The sequence below is a fragment of the Conger conger genome, chromosome 15 (genome assembly GCF_963514075.1).
Source record: "Conger conger chromosome 15, fConCon1.1, whole genome shotgun sequence".
NCBI lineage: Eukaryota > Metazoa > Chordata > Actinopteri > Anguilliformes > Congridae > Conger > Conger conger.
In genome coordinates, this window is record NC_083774.1 from 23,405,972 (window position 1) to 23,426,958 (window position 20,987).

Here is a 20,987-nt window from a genome sequence, read left to right on the forward strand (position 1 = left end):
AAATACATGGCAAGCCTTGAACTTGGAATTCACAGCTCAGGGCTAAAACCAAACTGAGATGAAAATTATAAAAAAGGAACAAAGACTAAAAATGTAACCATTTTCTGAAAAAGAAACTAACTATAAAAAAAAAAGAATAAAATTATTTATATAGAGCAATGTAGGTTAGAATAACGATTCCCTTTCGTCCCCAGCGGGGACTGCGGGAGAGATCCTTCAGCAGTGAAGCGGATCCTCGCTGAAAGATCCGCTGTGTGATTGACAGCGGGAGCCTCTAATACACGGGTCCTTGGGTACGGATCGATTTCGAAAAAAGTACACTTCCCCCTCAAACTCTTTGACAGCACATCTAATTCTCAGAGCAAATCCTCAAGAGAAAAGAAACGTGTGATTGCCTGCAAATGTGTATTCTTCAGGTACAGCTCCCATCAGACAGAAATGAGAGCAGACAGGAAAAGCAGAACATTGCTTCAGTCTGAAAGAACAGCATCAGTCTGCATCACCGGTGGTTGGAGCAGACGCCGAGTAGAAGCAGAACATTGCTCCAGTCTGAAAGCACGATATTGCCTGCGGTGGTTGGGGCAGCTCCAGTCTGAAAGTACGATGTTGCCTGCGGTGGTTGGGGCAGCTCCAGTCTGAAAGCACGATGTTGCCTGCGGTGGTTGGGGCAGACGCCGAGTGGGAGCAGGCCAGTGCGGTGTGGCCCCGGGCCTTACCTTGCAGATGCCGTTGATGCACACATCCCGGCTGGAGGTCCCCTCGTAGCACTGCGTCCCGTCTGTGGCCGCATCCAGCATCTTCTCCGAGAAGTACTCGTTCAGGGGGCGACAGTGCAGCTCACACGGGTTCACTGGCAGAGAGTTGGTTGTTCAGTGGGAAGGTTGTTCATTTAGTCACTCACATTTAGAGTCATAGAACCACTCTCAAGAGAGTCAAATCATTTCACAAGTTCACTTGCACAGATAAAACCTAAGGCTGAGACAAGCAAGGGTTCACTTGTCAGGGTTGGGAGGTAGTATCGGTCGTGACCACCAGGGGGCTTTATTATTCTCACCTGGTCCTCGTTAGTGCGCCTACCTCCGGAAGGTATTTAAAGCAGGCGCTGACTATCGGTCTACGCTTTGGTGTTCACTGTTCGCTCTGTCACCAAGCTGGTAAGCACACGGTAGACTCAGTGGTTATATGAGTCAGGTATTGTGCTGGTTTTGGTTTTCACATTCAGTTAAAAGAAGGCAAGGAAGGTGTTCTGCTCGCTAGGGTTGTGTACACTGCGAACGCCTTCCTATAGGTTCTTTGTTTTTCTCTTTTGTTTTCAAGCTCGTGTGAGCCTGTGGGTGAGGGTAATGTATTTTGGTTTGTGCGTTTTCCTGAGCTGCGTCTCAAGGTTCTTCATTTTGCTTACCTAGTTTTTTATACTAAGTTGTTCTCTTATTTTTGGATCCCTGGTCTGGGGTTTGCAGTGCTCGCCTTTTAGCACTCATTTTGGTTGGGTTATTCACCCTGGTTTTTAAGGGTTGCTTTATTTTCCTTTTTTTGGGGCTGTTTCCTTTATTTGTTCGGAGCTGTCTCCGAATTACTTTCTGTTTCCTGTACCTCCCGGGGTTTAGTGGTGGACACGTTCGCGTGCCCCCTTACAAGGGATTACCCTTAGTCGCTTCTGGCTCTCTGCCAGTCCTCAACACCACATCACTGGCATAGTCATTATCATGGTCATAGATTCACTAACAGAGAATCACACATTGCAAGGTGTCAAAAGTTGCATACATTGGGACACACAAATGCCTTTAAGAGCCATGATATAAAATATCAAAGTTCACAGTAAACATTTTTATCATTTCATAATAATAAATCAAAATATAATAACGTTAAATCATATTTTTCTACATTAAATGATCACAGTTGTTAAACCATGACCTTAATTCACAAATAATTGTTTAAAAATCAGAGAAAATCATTCCACCATCACTGTAAAATGAATTTTATTTGCTTTCTAAAAATCGGAAAAATTGAATGATAAAAATCAAGCTATGGGTATTTTTTTTTCTTTCAACATACATAAAATATCACATTGCAGTAAATATATTATCTTCTCATGAACCCAATTCCAGGATACCAATTGTATTGTGGGGTGAGTGTACTGCCTCATGCCAGTTACACAGAGTCACAGGGAGACTAATGATCCCCACATACAGCACATAGAGCCCACGTCATTCATTCACAATTGCGCCAGTTCCTTTCTGCAGGCCCCACGCCTACAGAGCACAGCCATCTCAGCAGTCTGCTTCATCTTCATTCCATAGAAATATGAGCGTTAAATCTGTTTAGTGTCCCCGGCATATGAACATTCTTCCACAGATAACAGCGCATGCAGAGCCTTTCATTGAATGGGACAGGCACGGCTGTGTGGGAGCTATATATAAATAGGATTGTGTAATGCCCAGCTAAACGGCATATGAACAAAGCATAGAAAAGCTGTATTTAATTCTTTGCATATGTATTAGTATTAGTGACTTACTTTTAAATAAAAAGCAGTGTTCTTTCTGTGTTCTTTCCGTGTTCTTTCTGCATTGAGAAATCTCTTTTGTGAAGCCAAATTGAGATTCTGGATGTGCTCCAGTATTTTGCCTTCGGGGAAGGACGAGACCGTTAACCTGAAGCTGCACAGTTAGAATAGAAAATTACAGCTCAAGGTCTGAAGCGACCTGTGTGGGTGACCCTGGTGTTTTTACAGCCAGACTGCACAGTTTGCTCGCCGGCTCTGTAAACAATACTGCGGCACTCACCTCTGTTATTGACATGCACCCACTTGTAGAACTTGCCCTTGTACGGCATGGTGTCGAAATGGCCGCACTGCACGTGCCTGAAGGAGGGCAGGTTGCTCGGGCACGGCTCTCTGTTGCAGATGCGATATCTGCGACGCTCACCCAGGCAGTACTTCCCACCGTACTTAGGCCTGCACATATAGGAGAGAGAGCAGTCTGCCTTTACATCACTGCACAAACAGGAGAGAGAGAGAGAGCAGTCTGCCTTTACGTCACTGCACAAACAGGAGAGAGAGAGAGAGCAGTCTGCCTTTACGTCACTGCACAAACAGGAGAGAGAGAGAGAGCAGTCTGCCTTTACGTCACTGCACAAACAGGAGAGAGAGAGCAGTCTGCCTTTACGTCACTGCACATAGTCACCTTTACATCACTGCACATAGTCACCTTTACGTCACTGCACATAGTCACCTTTACATCACTGCACATAGTCACCTTTACATCACTGCACATAGTCACCTTTACGTCACTGCACATAGTCACCTTTACGTCACTGCACATAGTCACCTTTACGTCACTGCACATAGTCACCTTTACATCACTGCACATAGTCACCTTTACGTCACTGCACATAGTCACCTTTACATCACTGCACATAGTCACCTTTACATCACTGCACATAGTCACCTTTACATCACTGCACATAGTCACCTTTACATCACTGCACATAGTCACCTTTACGTCACTGCACAGTCACCTTTACATCACTGCACATAGTCACCTTTATGTCACTGCACAGTCACCTTTACATCACTGCACAGTCGCCTTTACGTCACTGCACAGTCACCTTTACGTCACTGCACATAGTCACCTTTACGTCACTGCACAGTCACATTTACGTCACTGCACAGCCACCTTTACGTCACTGCACAGCCACCTTTACGTCACTGCACATAGTCACCTTTACATCACTGCACATAGTCACCTTTACGTCACTGCACAGCCACCTTTACGTCACTGCACAGTCACCTTTACATCACTGCACATAGTCACCTTTACGTCACTGCACATAGTCACCTTTACATCACTGCACAGTCACCTTTACATCACTGCACATAGTCACCTTCACGTCACTGCACATACAGGCCTGAGAATGGGACGTGAAGTACCTACGACTATACAGAATTTCAGAGGAATATCATCAACGTTCACGTTTCTGTGTGCTAAACTGCAAAAATGAATGAAATGCCATCACAATAAGCAAAGTTTATGAAAAGAGAAAATCAACGGCTGTGTAAAAACAGTTCAAAATAATGCTTGCATTCTTGGAGATGATTCAGATTCAGGATAAATCAGAAATGCTCAGTTTAAAAAAAGTTTACTCACAGGCTTTTAACAGGATAAAATGTGTGAGAAAAGGGATTTAAAAGGCAGCTTAAAAGAGAATTGTGAAATTTTTACGTAATCCTCCTGATTAAAATGAGCTCTCAGCCAGCTCACTGACATGTAGTGAATGCAGTGCATTAGCTCCCAACCAACTATGGATGCTCCAGGTACCTGCTTTACTAAAAACTACAGTGGCTTACTTAGTCAAATGGCAGACAGGTTGCCTCTCCAACAGAATACAAATGCAGGGGTTGGGTGTTACTCCTTGGCTGGATAGAGGGGCGATACTCACTAGCATGCTATCCAGTACCGTTCAGTTTTACTGCTGAAGTTCTAATAAAAAGAAAATTCCACTTCAGCAGGGCAAATTGCATGGGTATCACGTAACTACGATTTGAATAACTGTGATTTAACCAGTTGGCTCATAGCAAGTTATTTCAGACACGCTCAGGACTTGTGCAGTATTTGTTATCATAATAAATCCGGCAAGAACAAATATTTTTAAAGAATACCGGTCTGTACAACACAGAGCAAAATTTTTGCCCATATATGGATTTCCAGAGCAAAGGAGAATTTCTCTATGGAGAAAATGAATGGAGTTTCACTTGAGTGAATGGTCTGTCATTTGAGTTGATGTATAAAACTTTTTTATCTACACATATTTAAATGGCACTGGATCCACTAATGCCATTTTCCAAACAAAATAATTATTTTGCTAACAGCTACCTACCATTGTTTTCCAGGAACAGTTATTTTGATGTACATTTGTTAAATGAAATTTGCACTTTGCCTGCAGAAAACTCTCCTTTGACCAGCCACACAGAGAGAATTCATGATCAGTTACGCCTTGATCTGTTAAATGAGCTAAACATTATTTTGCGGTGGGATTCCCCTTTAATGCTCCCCAGAATTAAGCTAAGAGAGCACACACCGAGCCAACAACAAATGAAAAACATGGATCATGTTGAAACAATTCTCAAATACATCATTTAAGGGGCTTGTTAAGTTAAGGCACCATGCTGTGGTGCATGGATGAGCCCCACGGCCCCATATGAAAAGTCCTCCTCCCCCTCCACTCTGCGAGATTAGCTGCTGTCTGAGGCATGAGGAGAAGGAGTTGGTGACACCATGTTTTGGAAGGAGAACAGCAGATATCAACATTCTCTGGAATAGACAGTGCGGTTAATTAAATTAAATTCTATTAAAAAAACTTTTTTCCCTGAGGGGCAATTCATGGGGCAGGTGTAGAATAAATACCATGCATACTGTAACAGACAGACAGTTACCAGCAGCTGAGTTGCATATACCGTAGACTACAAAGCCTTAATCCATAAATAAAATAATGGGAGTTTATAAAGTGCTTTGTACAAGAAAAGAACTGACTGATGGGGAAAGGGAGCAGAGCGATAGTTGGAGGGAGAATTAGTCCCAGCAAAGACAGAAGAGAGGAGCAAAGGGAATCCATAGGTGAACTGCCTCATGAATAAAGGAGGCATTCTGTCAGGACTCAGGAGAGATGAGCCAAGCGCAACCAGGACGTCCGCAGAATAGATTTATTCAGTGCAGGGCCGATCAAACAGGCAGGGGTCAATCGCCAACAGACAGAAACAGCAGGGTTAATCAGAGGCTTGGTCGATGTCACAAGCGAGAGACCAAACACAGTAAGGCAGTTCAATAAGGCAAAGGTACAGAGGGTAATTCAGAAATCAGAAACCAAAAGTCCAATCAGATGTTTGGCAATGACAGAAGGAGAATCCAAAAAGCAAAGGTAGGGGTACACAAAACAGGTACAAACCAGTGTGAGTGCGGAGTACAGGTAAGGGGACACAGGTGAAATGAATGAATGAATGACAGAACTATGGAGAGAGAGAGTGGACAAATACACAAACACATGACAGAAAAGGCAAAAACAGAAAATCTCAGTGAGTATGACAGCGTTCCTCCAGTTTGTCCAGAGGGTAACTGGTCATTCCAAATCAGGAGAACTGGACACGCTCAGCCCACACAGTTCATTAAACATAAATGAAAACTCCACATCTATGAATATTTCATATGGAGGTCCCAGCCGTATACATTGAAGATGAAGATCAAAGTACAGAGCATTACCCAGCGGTAGATCTTGCAAATCCTCTATTTGCAGTTTCAGTTTGCTTCCATCAGTTTCAAACTACTCTGATATGTAACACTAAACCAGATGTTTATTTTCAATGGATGCTTCCTGTTAAATCCCCTGCTTACTGCAAACCAATTGAAACATTTTAATCCTGTGCAAATCCACCAACTCTCCTGAGCATGGCACTGCGAGTTCGAAATGTGCTACATCGATGAAAGGCATTATAATTATCGTCATTAAAATACAAAAACAGGTAATTAAATTTAAGATTGTACTTCCATAATGATATTTAAAACATGGAAAAAAAAAAGGTCTTTTGTTCATGCTTTAAAACATGCATGCTTATCTGTTACATCAGAAGCTACATCAGAAGAGAACTGGATGTCCAGGGAGTACACTGGAGAAAGCCTCATTATAAGCACGGGGGCAATGGGCCTTTCAGTCCTGTGTGACTTCTAAACATCAGAAGCAATGCAGCTTGACTCTTTATTCCTGAGGTTCCCCATGGCTTCAACCACCTCAGTCAGTCTGCTAATCCGCATTCACACTAAACAATGGAACAGAGGGGCCAGTGTTCCTCAGCGTGAACCAGAGACTGGCACTGTAACTGAATATCTCAAAGGAGGGCTGTCTTTGGCTATCCCCGCCAACCTATGAAGCCCCATTGGGTCTAGCTATCTCCCATGGCCAGCAGTCAAAACATATGCTATCGCCGTAACACACATGCACGCACATACGCGTGCGCACACACACCCACACACACACTGATCAGCATGCTGAGTCCGTATGCTTTATTTCCAAACAATTCCAACCACACAACAATCATTCCAAAAAAGGGCAGTGTGGCATCCTACTGGGCTAACTTTAATGATAAAGGCAGGTGAGCTTACATCCAACCAGGAACTCTTTTAATGAACACATTTCAGATGGACAAGGCGTATCAAAGGTGAATATCAAAGATGTTCGAGAAAGGAATTTTAATGTGACATGTATTTTTAAGTCATATTTTTTCAGCCAGACGCTGCAATTAATAGATGCAAGAAGTAAAAGCATGGCCAAGGGCCCATAGCCACAAATGCCAGGGCAATCACGTTAGCCCTTAATTAACTGTATTGATCTTAGATGTCCACATTTTGGATCCTTCAATGTGTGGGTAAAAATATTGCGATCGTATTGCATCATGTTAACCTTGAAGCATAACATATTGCTATACACTACTTTGAAGAATTTCATTGCAGTTGCAGTTAAAGATACTAAAAAAATAAAAGTAATAATATAGATTTGTACATTTTCAAGCTGAACACAAATTTAGAGTAAATTCATATCTGCACGAAAACTGGCCATGTGTAAGCATGTAGTTCATTTTAGTTTTTATTATGACATTGTGAAGCTGTTTGGTGTAAATGCACTTTTCTATTTGTTAAATTTCATGGTGAGAGGTATGAATTCTAGCAAAGCATGCCATGAAGAACCAGGATACTCTCCTATACTACAGTGCACCTATGCTCTACCTACAGCTACTTAGCCCCCAATGCAAACATGGCCAGCATTATTAGCAAAGGCTAACAGTTAGCCCCCAATGCAAACATGGCCAGCATTATTAGCAAAGGCTAACAGTTAGCCCCCAATGCAAACATGGCCAGCATTATTAGCAAAGGCTAACAGTTAGCCCCCAATGCAAACATGGCCAGCATTATTAGCAAAGGCTAACAGTTCTTTATTACAGCCAAAGCTGTAATACGGAAATCTTCCAGATTTCTTTACATTTCCTCATCTTCTTCTGATTCACTCCCATGGTTAGAATTTATCTTAGATATGTGAATGAGTTGGAAAAAAATGGTAAAAACTTCCACTAACCAGAGGAAAACTGCCCATGGCCACTAGGGGGCTTGCGTGAAGGAGTTAAATATTACAATTTTAATTGATAGCTATATTGCCACTGTGTGGCCAATCAATACCAGGTTTGGTCAGTCCTGGTAGGAATGTACCAGTACCATCTATCATGTGTGGATCATGTGACTATCAGAGGATTCACATCAACCAAGTTGAAAGTGGAAAAAAGGTACATAAAAAAAACGAAATCCAAAATGGCAGCCGAATCACATCTCCGTAGCACCACCCTGTGGTTTAAACAGTTCTTTAGGGCCCTCCTCATGATGGCGTTATCAATAGATACTTCAACTTTCATCATGTTGTCACAAACCGTTTGGGATTTAATAAAAAGCCAGTGCAATGTGCACATTCATCGTCTCGCTTTGGACCTGTTTTTAAACATAACTTTATTCTAGAAAGATATTCACAAATACATGCTATATTCCTAGGAATAAATTTCTTCCAAGACATATTCCTATAGCATGTGTCTTGGAATATGTCTTGGAAGAAATAGATTTTTCAAGTTTTTCCCAACTAATTTAAAATGCCGCAAAATCTAGCCAAAAGGACTTTTTTGAAACTGATTTGTTCTGTGAGAGAAACGTTATTCTGATTCTAGGTCAAAAGGTTAAAACATTTGCATTTTCAACCTTTTGCTGTGTTGAGTAACCCTCTTTCTATTTTTAAAAAGCAACCAAGAATAAAAAAAAATTGTGAAATATGACATAATAATAATACCAAGCAATACAATAAGTTGTCTCACACCTCTGTTGCTTGGCCCCCTAATACGCAGAATTGTGTTTCTTTGTGCTGCTGGCGTTTGATCAGGATAGAAAAGGACAGAACAGCTGCAACCTTTTGATCAGGGCTGTTGTTGTGAGGACTGGAAAAAAATCACTTTATAAAGACAGATGATATATGACAATTCTGACAGGAGTGTAATTGCAGCATCACAGCTATTTAAGAGTGGTGGCAGGAAGCAGATTGGCTGTCCCCATTTCCACTGTAGAGTGGGCTCTCCTCGGCCCTTTAAGACACATCTCACAGGGATTGCACATCCAATCGACTGCTCAATTGCTGTCAAGCGTCACAGCTGGCGTGCTTAAATATCCTGCACAAAAACGCACAAAGCAAGCACACACACTGATACACCTGCTTACTGACACACCTGCACACATAAGCATGCACACTGATACACCTGTACACATAAGCATGCACACTGACACACCTGTACACATAAGCATGCACACTGACACACCTGTACGCATAAGCATGCACACTGACACACCTGTACACATAAGCATGCACACTGACACACCTGTACACATGGGCATGCACACTGATACACCTGCTCACTGATACACCTGCACACATAAGCATGCGCACTGATATACCTGCACACTGATACACATGCACACATAAGCATGCACACTGATACACCTGCTCACTGATACACCTGCACACTGACACACCTGCACACATAAGCATGCACACTGATACACCTGCACACATAAGCATGCACACTGATACACCTGCACACATAAGCATGCGCACTGATACACCTGCACACATAAGCATGCTCACTGATATACCTGCACACATAAGCATGCACACTGATACACCTGCACACATAAGCATGCACACACAGCCACATCAAAGCATGCATGGCTCCACACACACACACACACACACACACACACACACACACACACATATATATATATAACGACACGCACACATGAACACAGCCTCACACAGCACAAGAATGTGCCTTATTTAAGCATCCAGACACTTACTGAGATTCAGGAAGATGAATCTATCTTGGTGGATGTAAGGGAAAGGGTTTTAACCCCTAAGATGGTGCCTGCCACATTCACAGAATCTCACCACCACCAGGTCAATCTCTTTTACATTTACACAGGAAGGTGAAAATAGATGGATCTTTTGAAAATCTTTGAAAACAAGCCTGGAGGTTCACAGAAGGAGAAGCAGTATGCAAGAGGGAGGATGATGACAGGGCTACACAGTACATAAGCAAGTTTATGCAGCATGTAACAAAGTTTACGCAGTACATAAGCAAGTTTATGAAGCATGTAAGAAAGTTTGCGCAGTACGTAAGTAAGTTTACGCAGCACATAAGCAAGTTTGCGCAGTTCGTAAGTAAGTTTACACAGTACATAAGCAAGTTTGCGCAGTACGTAAGAAGGTTTACACAGTAAATAAGTATGTTTGTGCAGTATGCGAGTAAGTTTACTCAGTACATAAGCAAGTTTGCACAGTACATAAGAAAGTTTACACAGTAAATAAGCAAGTTTGCGCAGTACGTAAGAAAGTTTATACAGTAAGCAAGTTTGCGCAGTACGTAAGAAAGTTTACACAGTAAATAAGTATGTTTGTGCAGTATGTGAGTAAGTTTACTCAGTAGATAAGCAAGTTTGCACAGTACGTAAGAAAGTTTACACAGTAAATAAGTATGTTTGTGCAGTATGTGAGTAAGTTTACTCAGTAGATAAGCAAGTTTGCACAGTACGTAAGAAAGTTTACACATTAAATAAGCAAGTTTGCACAGTGCGTAAGAAAGTTTACACAGTAAATAAGTACATTGTGCAGTATGTTAAGTGTTTAAGGTGTGGAAAGGGGGAGGACGGATGGGGCTACTCAGAGACCAAGGTGAGCACAGCACACAGCGGCTCCACTGCATCCCCGCCACTGATGAAAACATCGAGTAATGTCACGTCTATCTCACCACAATAACCCAGCATGTGCAGCAGCATGTGACCGGTTCACACTTGGCTAAAGACACCAAAGCTCTCCCATTTAGATACCATTAACTGCATGTACATGAAAATGAATCAAATTACAACTAAGCTTTTTTTATGCTAGTCAGACATAATAACTGTCCGCTCCCTACTGTGGAAATAAACAAGATGGTACGATGGTAGAGGTATCACATTTATAACACATTTATATAACTATAACTATACTTTTTGATTGTTCCTGCACAGGAAATCCAAGATTCCTTGACAGGAAGCAGTACAGTGCAGTTCCAAGCCCTCAGTGTCTTCTCCAGGGCTCCCTTCTGGAAGTAGCAGAAGCTTTGGCCCGCGTCAAAGGTAGACAAAAACGTGCTGTGTGCTTGGAAGGTGCACACAGTCAGGAACATATGAAATGTGAATCAATAATGTTCCCCCTCTTAAAGTCAGGGAGAGATGGTTAGCAGCTGCAATAACAGTGGAATATCCCAGTAAACGGACCGACGTCGGCTGTTGATGGATTAGCAAAGGCCTGGTTGTGTACAGTGTAACCAAAGAAGCACTAGAGTCGGCATGGGACGGTGACCATTGTTCACAATGTCCACGGCCGACCGGGTCACAGTTACAGAGCAGAGACACGTCGTGAAATGGATGGAGGACAAAACTGAAAGAAACGTCAGTCTTGACAAGTGGTTTAGTCTTGTAATGAGACCGAAAAATCTTGTTTCTATCCTCTCAAGTACAAAATATCATTAGCTTGCTTTAACCCTCAAAGACCTAAGCATATTTCGGCTGCCCCTAAGTTTTTAACTCACACCTTTAATCTGCCTTTACCTTCACCATCAAGCCATTGCTAATTTCTTTCAGAACATACCTACATGACCAAAACATGAAACAGTCATCTCATTGTATTATATGTGTGTGAACCGGAATTGAATACAAAAAATTCACTTGCGTTTTTTTGGGGGGTATTTTATAACACAGCCAACACATTTTTATTCATATTTCTGTCACTTCAAGATCTTGGCAAGAGAAAAAACCAAAAACAATATCACACATCAAAGAAAGCATACAATAATTATATAATTATAAGCAGAATCTGGAAAACAAAGCTGTGCCAAGTATTAAACTGTATACAATGAGGGATTAATTTTTCAATGGAACTCTCCGCTTGGCTCTACAATGCCGTTCGTCAAAGTTACAGATCAAATGCTTTGCATTGGTAGACTTACGGTAAACCCCACCCCCATTTACATGCCTAAAGGACTGCCTTGCTTTGCTAGAAAAAATGTGAAACCAACACCTCTGTGAGAATCTTAGCTTTTAAATGTGTTTTACGGATCGAAAATGTGTGAAGTATCTTTTTTTATTAACGTTTGATTAGGAGAGAATTAGGAGTGCATTATCGCCCGGCGCTGAACTGTTAGGTAGGCGGTTAGGTTACTTTTTGCTTGATAAGAGAAATCATCTTGCCCCATTCACAAATTTTGAAATGAATAAAACTCATCCAATCTGTTATTATTATATAAGACCAAGGTGCCTAGATGTGCTGGTTTTGGGAGTGTAGAGTGTGAATGAAAGTGTGGGTGACTCACGCAGGGCTGCTGCAGTCCCTCTGGGCGTTCTGCACCCCGGCGCCGCAGGACCTGGGGCAGGGCGACCACTCGCCCCACGGAGCCCAGCCCCCGTCCACCCTCTCCTGCCTGAAGCCCTTGGGCACGCACTCGCCGCTGAAGCACCACTGCAGGGAGACACACAGGCAGCCACGAGTCAGGACTCCCCATCCAGGGATTCACACAGCTCGGGGTGTAAAAGGCCGGTGTGTTCGGTACACTGATGAGCCTGTGCTGATGAGAAATAACTGCTGTAGATTCAGCCAATCTCCCAGTGTCTCAGTAATCTTCAGTGCCGCCGTCTCAGTACACACGTGATGCAACTTATTGACCAGATTCGTGCAGTCTGCTGCCACCAGCTGTGCGTGAATATCAATGACTGCTTGGTTCAGAGAGACAGTGCAGTTGAAAGAAGTATGCACGATCCACATGAGAGAGGACCTTGCAGCGCTGATAATGTGGGCATTCCATATTCATCCTAAAGAAAATAAACTCAAGGGCAATAACTGATCAAGGAAAACCCAGTGGGAGGGATTCGCATGGCTTGCATCGTCTACACAGTCACACAGATATGGTGCAGCCCACACGACTGAACCAGGCATCCTATGCGGATTTTAAAGCAGTTCCAGGTGCTATAAAAACCCTGTGAAAGTATCAAAACATACAGTCCCCTAATAAATCCATACAATGCGTATGAAGAAAATGTGCATTCAAACAAGCCGTTTGGAATTGCATGAAGTAGGGACAAGCACTCAGCACAGATGGCATTCAGTATTCATGTACCAAGGTTTGTTGATGTGAAAGAGCCTTAGACACACAATCAATGTAGCTTGTTCTTGGTAAAGCTCATGAGAGGCGCTGAAGAATGGACATTTAAAACTGGGCAGAGATTGTTTTTAGTACTTAATACCACACAAACGGATATCAGGATTGAAATTAAAACACTGGAAAATACCCAAAATGCAATACAGTATGCATATCTAACTGCTCCTTCCGTCTCTCCAATTCAACAGCTGAGCTGTGCACTTAATCCCAGGGGACTGAGCAGCCGACACAGCTGGTGCAGGCAGACTACAGCACCCCCATCGGCCAGAGGAGCCGCTCTCGAGCGACGCATGAAACCCTCCATCGCTAAAAACCTGAGCTGTCCAGCAGGGCTTACAGACGCAGCGATCGGTGGTGCGGGTGGGAAGCGAGCTGATGAGCTGTCATTTTGACGGGGCTCCCTTCACTCCCTGGCTTCGCTCACAGTGCAGTCGCTTCACTGACCTTGTCCTTGCCACACTTAGTCCCGTCCACAGCTCCGTCCAGCTTTGAGTGGCAGGTGTCAGCCACAGTGCACCACAGCGTGCTGCAAACGCTCTGCAAAGCAGGACAGAGGACACAATCACAGCCCTCCCCGAAGAAATCACACTTACAGCACACTTTCCTGGCTGCCTTGGTCATCCAAGACTGTAAACAAAGGAAAGAAGCTCTGGAGAAGCAGCTGCAGTATCGTGGTAAGATTACTCATGTCATGCAAGTTATATGATCACATTATATTATAGTCAGTCCATTTGTTATACAGCTCCCCATTTAGTGATATATTGCATGTTAAGTACTTTGTACAAGGGTCCAACGGCAGTGCCCCATCTGGTAACCAAACCAACAACACTGCAGTTACAAGCCCAGGTACATAACCATCATGCTACAAGACCAGCACCTATTAATATCAAGTAGAAATTCTTCTGTAATTAACAGTCTTCAGAAAAAGGAACATTAATTTTTGACAGCCCAAATCTTACAAGATAAATATTTCCTGTCTGTTACTCAATCCTTCAACTCTGACTCTTCAGAAACAGTCTAAAATGTGAATATATTAAATATATAAATAAAACAAGCATATGTCTGATGTATTATTGAAGGTACAGGTATATGTGACCAAGAAATCATAATACAATAAACTTAATTAATGCAATATCTAATACAGAACAATATACTGCAATTCCAAATCCTTCCTAGTTCTTGTGTATTTCTGACATTTCATGTCCTCTATATATAAGGTCCATTTCTTTTAAACATAAGGTACAACAAGTGTATGAGGTCTTGCTAAACGGGACTATCATGTCTGTCAGTTGGAGCCTTGGGGGTGTGTGAAACCGGGTGCGATGACAGCTCATCGAGAAGCTGAACCAATTCTCCAGTTCATTCACCCAAGCAAGTGGCACTCATTGAGTCATGAAAGCCCTCATCATGGGCATGTTACACAGAGCATTCGATGGACGTTCACGCAATGGAGAATGTACTATGCTGTCCATGAAGGCGGCCATCTGCACTAACTTCATGACGTTTCCCCCCCAAAAAATACTACAAATAAAAAAAATATCCTTTCTATCCTGTTTATATCCTTTTGGAATAGGGGAAGGCCCAGTTTCTCACAAGAACATTACAAAAACACTGCTGTTTTCCTCATCATTTTCCTGTTGTACGGTGCAGTTATCCAAGAAAACCCAGTGAAACATTCTATTATGGGCCCCGCCAGAGATGTATGTCGATGAGGATTGCAGACAGGGTGTTTGAGTGAACTGCCTGACACTTGGATAGTTTAACCAGGAGTTCATTTTGTTGCATGTCCTCAAATGAACTGGGAAACACCATTTTAAGAGCCAAAATGAAATTGTTTCAAACAACAGCCTGTGGTACACATGCGATCGCTAATGGTAACACCTAAATATGAAGTTGATCTGGTTCCACTGTAACAATAATGTAATTTATTTGGCAACAGGTGTGAAAACGCATTGTTACATAATAACCACATAGTAACTTGGAGAACAGAGCAGTGCGCTTTGTATCGTTATACTCCTACAATCTGCTGCAGATTCAAATCTACAATACTGTTACACACTATAAAAAAATGGGGTTGATTACCATGTGTACGCTACACTGAGGGATCTCTGAGGTCACATCCCTTATGTGTATGCAGGGATAGGGGTCAGCCTATAGGGGCCTACAGCCTAGCGGCTAAGGTGCTAAGGTCACTTCCCTGTCTGCGTGATTCACAATTCAGGTGGTTTCTGAATTTTATGGTTCCCCACGATTCCTTCTTAGTCTTGTTTTCTCTTACTTCCTGCTTTTTTCTCAATTCATGTTTGTATATAACACCAATCTATTAATAACTACTGTCTAACTAACTCACTAACAATCACTAGTTTTGGGTAGTTGTAATTTAATCACGTAAACGAACATACTAACTCTCTCTACTTCGATACTGCTCTATAACTCCGCCTCCCGGTTCTATCCCTAAATTAATTGCCTTGATTCAGCAAAGTTTTCGCACCTGCTCTCCCCTACCACTACGTTCCTTAACTCTGTACAATTATCTACTCCCTAGTCCGGAGCCGTTTGTATTTCATGTGTGTCTTTTTGCGAATCCAGTCCGCATCTTCGTGCATCCCTCATTATTGTATTATTGCCCTTTCATGTTTCTCACCTGATGTCTATTTGTTAGGCCGCCCTCACTCCCATGCCCCGCCCAGGTTGTCTCATTCCCCTGTATATTTATACCAGTCCTTTTCAGTTTCACTTTGCTAGTTCCTCTCTTCCTGTTTTCAAGTTCCCCCTGGTTCTAGTCTCCTCTTCCCTGTACCGCTTCCCTTTTGTTACTACATTTAATATTTTACATTTTAGTCATTTGCCAGACACTTTTAATCCAAAGCGATTTACAAGTGCATAGGCTCTTCCACAAGTTAAAGCATCACATCCATAGCTAGTAAAATACACATGAAGGGCTGTTTTTTTTTTTTGGTTTAGGGAAATCAGAGGGGGGGGGGGGGGTGGGGGACAGAACTCCAGAATGTAAAGAGCAAAGCAAAACTGCAAAGGCTTTTGCAACACCTAGAAGGCAGCACAGAGGATGTTACCAAAGAAGCACTGCTGAAAAGATATTTACAGAACAATTCTCAGAGGACTTGTGAAAGTGTCTCCTGTCTAATGACTATTAAACAGTGAAATGACAAACTGAGGGGGAAAAAAATGCAAGTTATCCTTGTGCATATAGCATTAGGTTTAGTTTGTAAGGGCACTGCTGTTGCACTCTTGAGAGAGGCTATGTAAATGTACTTTTCTTTGTATATGAATCCATTCTGTTCTTTGAGGGTATATGCAGTTGAAAGCATAGCTCACAGAGCACGAGGCCCCAGATGTGGGTAACAGATTTTAATACACTTGGCTGAGTGCTCCAGCACTCATGACTGAGAGACACAGAGGGCAATGAGTACATGTAGCACTGCACCCTGAATCCAACACAACAACTTGGTTAAAAGCATCAAAACTACCAGTCATATTCCCCTATGAAATGCTTGGTATATAGAGAAGAGATACAATATATGAGACATGAGAAAGGAAAAAAAAAACATCAATTGCTGGATTAATTGTGCTAATCTAGCCAAATGCAATGTTTGAACCAGGCATTAAACCCACTCTGAGCACCAGCTTAGTATCACGGCATGCACAGGGGTGGCACAGTGTACTAGTTACTCCTATTAATCCTCTGTGAACAGGGTTTTTCATATCTACAGCCAGATATACCATCATTGCTGTGACTAAAGGACTTTGTCACGCTGTTATTTTCTTATCGTGAGCAGGATGCCACGATACTGAGGAGGTCCACACACTGAGGGCTAATTCTACTACAGAGCCCTCTTCCAGAGATCACCAGGAGCCACTGGTCGCAGCCCTGTATCTGTTCGCAGGGATATAGATAAGGGCCCAAAGCTGACATTTGCCAATTCCACGGGGGGCTCAAACGCACAGGCAGGATTGATCATCGTCTCCAGCCGCCGCGAGAGTGATAATCAGCCGTCTCAATACTGGGTCAGTCAGATAAGCGCACCCAGGTCAACTTTGGGACTTATCGGCGAGAAGTGGACGCTGGAGCTCGATCGGCTCCTGGGATATTTCTCCCCGTGACATTTTTGACTGATGAGGGTGAAAGCTATCAGCCGTCTGCTGGAGAATGTAATCAGAGAGGTCCATCTGACTGTGACGGTAGCTCACTTTGTTTTCTGACAATCTCCGCTAAGAGATAGGGATGCAGGAGCCACACTCATCACACTACTCTACCCCTCCACACAGAAAAACCCCACCCCCTCTCAGAAGCCATTTTGATTCCCAGAACCAGGAGCCGCTGTTGCCTGGCGACTGACAGCTCAAGGCAATTTACACTTGATGGATGTAGTGTTGAAGACCATGTTAGTCACTGCACTTTCCCCAGGTTCACAAAGCTTTTAGGGATGCTCTTACTGTACATTTCTAGTATGGTTGCTTTTATGGACCTTTCTGAGGCAAATTGGGCACCAATTTTCAGCTTGATATTTTAAGACTTCCTGTTTTCTCCATCCAATTTTCCACATACATAGAAGAAATATGTGAACAGAGACAGCAAACAGCCTATGAAGGCAAAAGTACAAATTGTATTTGTATCAGGGATGTGACAAATCATAAATGGTTACAATCCCATTTTGAACAGGGTTAACCTTGTAACCGATACTGCTTATGATCGCTAGGTGTGGAACCTTTTTTTTTTATAAATAAAAAACTGGAGTAGCCTACTGACAAAAATTGTACTGCATTTTCAAACTTTATTTTGGGCCATCTTAAAATAGTTGCATTTAAATGTCAACATTGTCACAAGTCAGATAATAGCCTAATTGCCAAATAAAGGATTTACATTTACATTGATATCATGCTCACAGATCCAGCCGTGTAAGCTACGTCCAGGCATGCTGGTCGATCGAGTGTCTTTTTGTAAATGCTTTGGTGAAAATGATTATTTGTGTTTCCATCACTCTTCCCTATGGTTTCTGCCTGACAGTGAAATGTGCCCAATCTGCTGCTATTGATAACTTTGTTACAAACAGGGTTGTGCACTCAAGATTTTGTGGCCTATCTGGTCTATTTTAGGCAGGTAATCCAACGGAAACAGTGTAAATATAAAAATGGGATTTTGTACATATACTATAGTTGACTGGCCTAATGATTTTACTTTTATGCCGATGGTTTCTATAAAATGTGGCTTATATTTTTATGTAACAGTAAACTTTGCTGATAAATAGAACACAAATCTTTAAAAACAGGTTGGATAGTGCACTATTGGGTGACTCAAGTAAGTTAGACTCAATCCACAAAAAAGTTTAATAAACAATGGTCATACTTCAATATAGCCTTTATTTTTCAACTTGCATGCAACATTTCCCCAATGATCTATTGCTTTATTTGTTTTTATATTTACAGCATCATGTTCAGTTTGCTGGTAGTTTGAATTTGCGTGTCAACAAATAAACACAGAGCCCTCTGTATTTTAAACACACAGAAATTCTTTGATAACTTTCATACTGCAGCATTCAATTCATTCCCTGTGGTGTTTGCATTCTTAACCCCCTGAAATAGCGAAAGACTTGCTACAGCTAGCCTGACAGAAGTTGCAGCCAGAATCTTTTTTTCAATTATCTGACCAATTTGTACGTTTTGTCACTGGTGGCGAAAGCGCATTTATTTAATTAAACTGAAATAAATAAAATTAAAACAATTTCCAATTTTTGGTAAACGTGTACAACTCAGTTGAGTACATGAGTCGAGAACATGTATCCTGGCACTCAAGGTTAGTTTTAGTGCATAACATTAAATAAAATAAATGCTCACATTAAAAAAATCCTACGGAGATGCCATTTTCATCAGTGAACCAGGCATTAAATGTATCACCTCTTTGGTCCATTTAGTCTTTAGAGGCTTTGCAGAGAGCAGAAGAAAAATTAGGAAGAAACCTTCAATAAGCAAGCAGTTGAGGTAAAAACGCCCCAGTGAGGAGAAAAACTCCCCAAAGGGAAGAAAACTTGAGAGGAATCTGACTACAGAGGGTCAGGCTGGTAAACAAAGGGTAGAATGGATGGTAATAAATCAAATTAGGTATCTATAACTGTAAATAATCAAATGAGTGCAGCAGGTTACATTCTGAGGTATTAAACTAGATGGTAACTGGAAGTCCAAAAGAAGAGATGTATAACATGCAATTCAGGGGAACGGGGTGATGCCTCTGGGGCTTGAGGTTGCATTAATGTATCTTACATTACAACACAAATTCAAACTCCACCCAAGTGTCCTACACTCATAGAAGAAAGAGACATGAAACAACCCAAGAAGGCAAAAGTACAAATTGTGTTTGTATGACAAAACATTTCAGCATGCCATTTTACTAAGCAGAGAGCATGAGTAGAACATGCATCAAGGTTAGCTTTAGTGTACACAAAGAAATAAAAGCCGCATGTACTGGACAAACAAGCGTTGTTCACATTGAAAAAATCCCACAGAGATGCCATTTCCACCATCTGTGGCAGATCAAATGCATCAACTCTTTGATCCACCTATGATGCTTCATCATATCGGACCATCAGAGCTGCCAAAATCCTAGCATTGGTCTGATACCAATTAGTTAATTTTGAGTTATTAACAGTCAGAGGCCATATTTCTGACAAGTTGTTGTTGTAATCAGTCTCACTTTGGCAATGAGCTGCACTCAGGTAATCAGTACCAGAGTACCCGGAGGAAACCCACGCAAACACAGGGAGAACATGCAAACTCCGCACAGAGAGGCCCCGGCCAACGGGCTTTGGAACCCAGGACCTCCTTGCTGTGAGGCGGCAGTGCTACCCACTGCACCATCCTTGCCGCCCCATTCCACGTTGATGTCTTTTATTTTTAATTTGTGCACTGTGAGGTATGTGACTGATGATTTTCATTTACCTGTTGTGGTGAAGGGTGTGGGAGCTGAGCACGCAGCAACCCTTCGTCACTTTAGGGTAGTGAGGACAGTCTGTCACACTTTCACCGTCACATTTTATTTTGTGCACAAATGCCAGACACACGACAGTTGGAAGACGGGATTCATCTGGGAATTGAGACTCTGTTAGCAGCTTCCTTCTGTCTAGGCCAAGTGTTAGGGTTTGAGTTTATAGCATTTTTTCTGCAAGCTTGCTCTCATTTGCTGTTTTTCGTGTATTATATTGTCAGTATCAGTAATCCTGCTTCATCAGTTGAATTAGAGGCAGGATGCCTTGTGTGTTTCATTATCACTTTGCCGTTCCCAGTCCGAGGTAGGCTATAACGCAGTTGGGAGCCTGCAAAGTTTTCTCCCTGACGCTGTTTGTGGACCTAATTCCAACTTGCCTCGTTTTACGATTGCCGTAATCAGTAGGGCGTGAGGCGTGAGTTCCTTGCCGTTTGTTATGTCCTCGCTCGAGTCAGATTAGACTCCTCCTGACTGTTTTGATATTGTCATTCTTTTTGTTGGCTTTTTGTAAGTTATTGATTCCCTTTCTGGTTTTCCCTGTCCTCTTCCAGGGCATATCCCTTGTCTCTAGGGATACTCGTAAGAAATATTAGTGGTTATCCGACGTCTGGTAGATAACTTTTAGAACCATTCTCAGTTGCATTTGGTCCTCCGACCCCGCTCCCTTAC

At 42.3% G+C, this 20,987-nt stretch overlaps 1 protein-coding gene across 1 annotated transcript in view; it reads right to left on the reverse strand.

The window, feature by feature from the left end:
- The window catches only part of LOC133111079 (A disintegrin and metalloproteinase with thrombospondin motifs 7), a 97,277-nt gene that overhangs the window by 47,418 nt on the left and 28,872 nt on the right, over nt 1-20,987 (reverse strand). Inside the window, exons 10-13 of the mRNA XM_061221238.1 lie at nt 13,766-13,858; nt 12,479-12,624; nt 2,784-2,953; nt 717-850 (exon numbers count right to left, since the gene is read on the reverse strand). Coding sequence (XP_061077222.1) covers nt 717-850; nt 2,784-2,953; nt 12,479-12,624; nt 13,766-13,858 — 543 coding nt within the window. The remainder of the gene's footprint in view (nt 1-716; nt 851-2,783; nt 2,954-12,478; nt 12,625-13,765; nt 13,859-20,987) is intronic.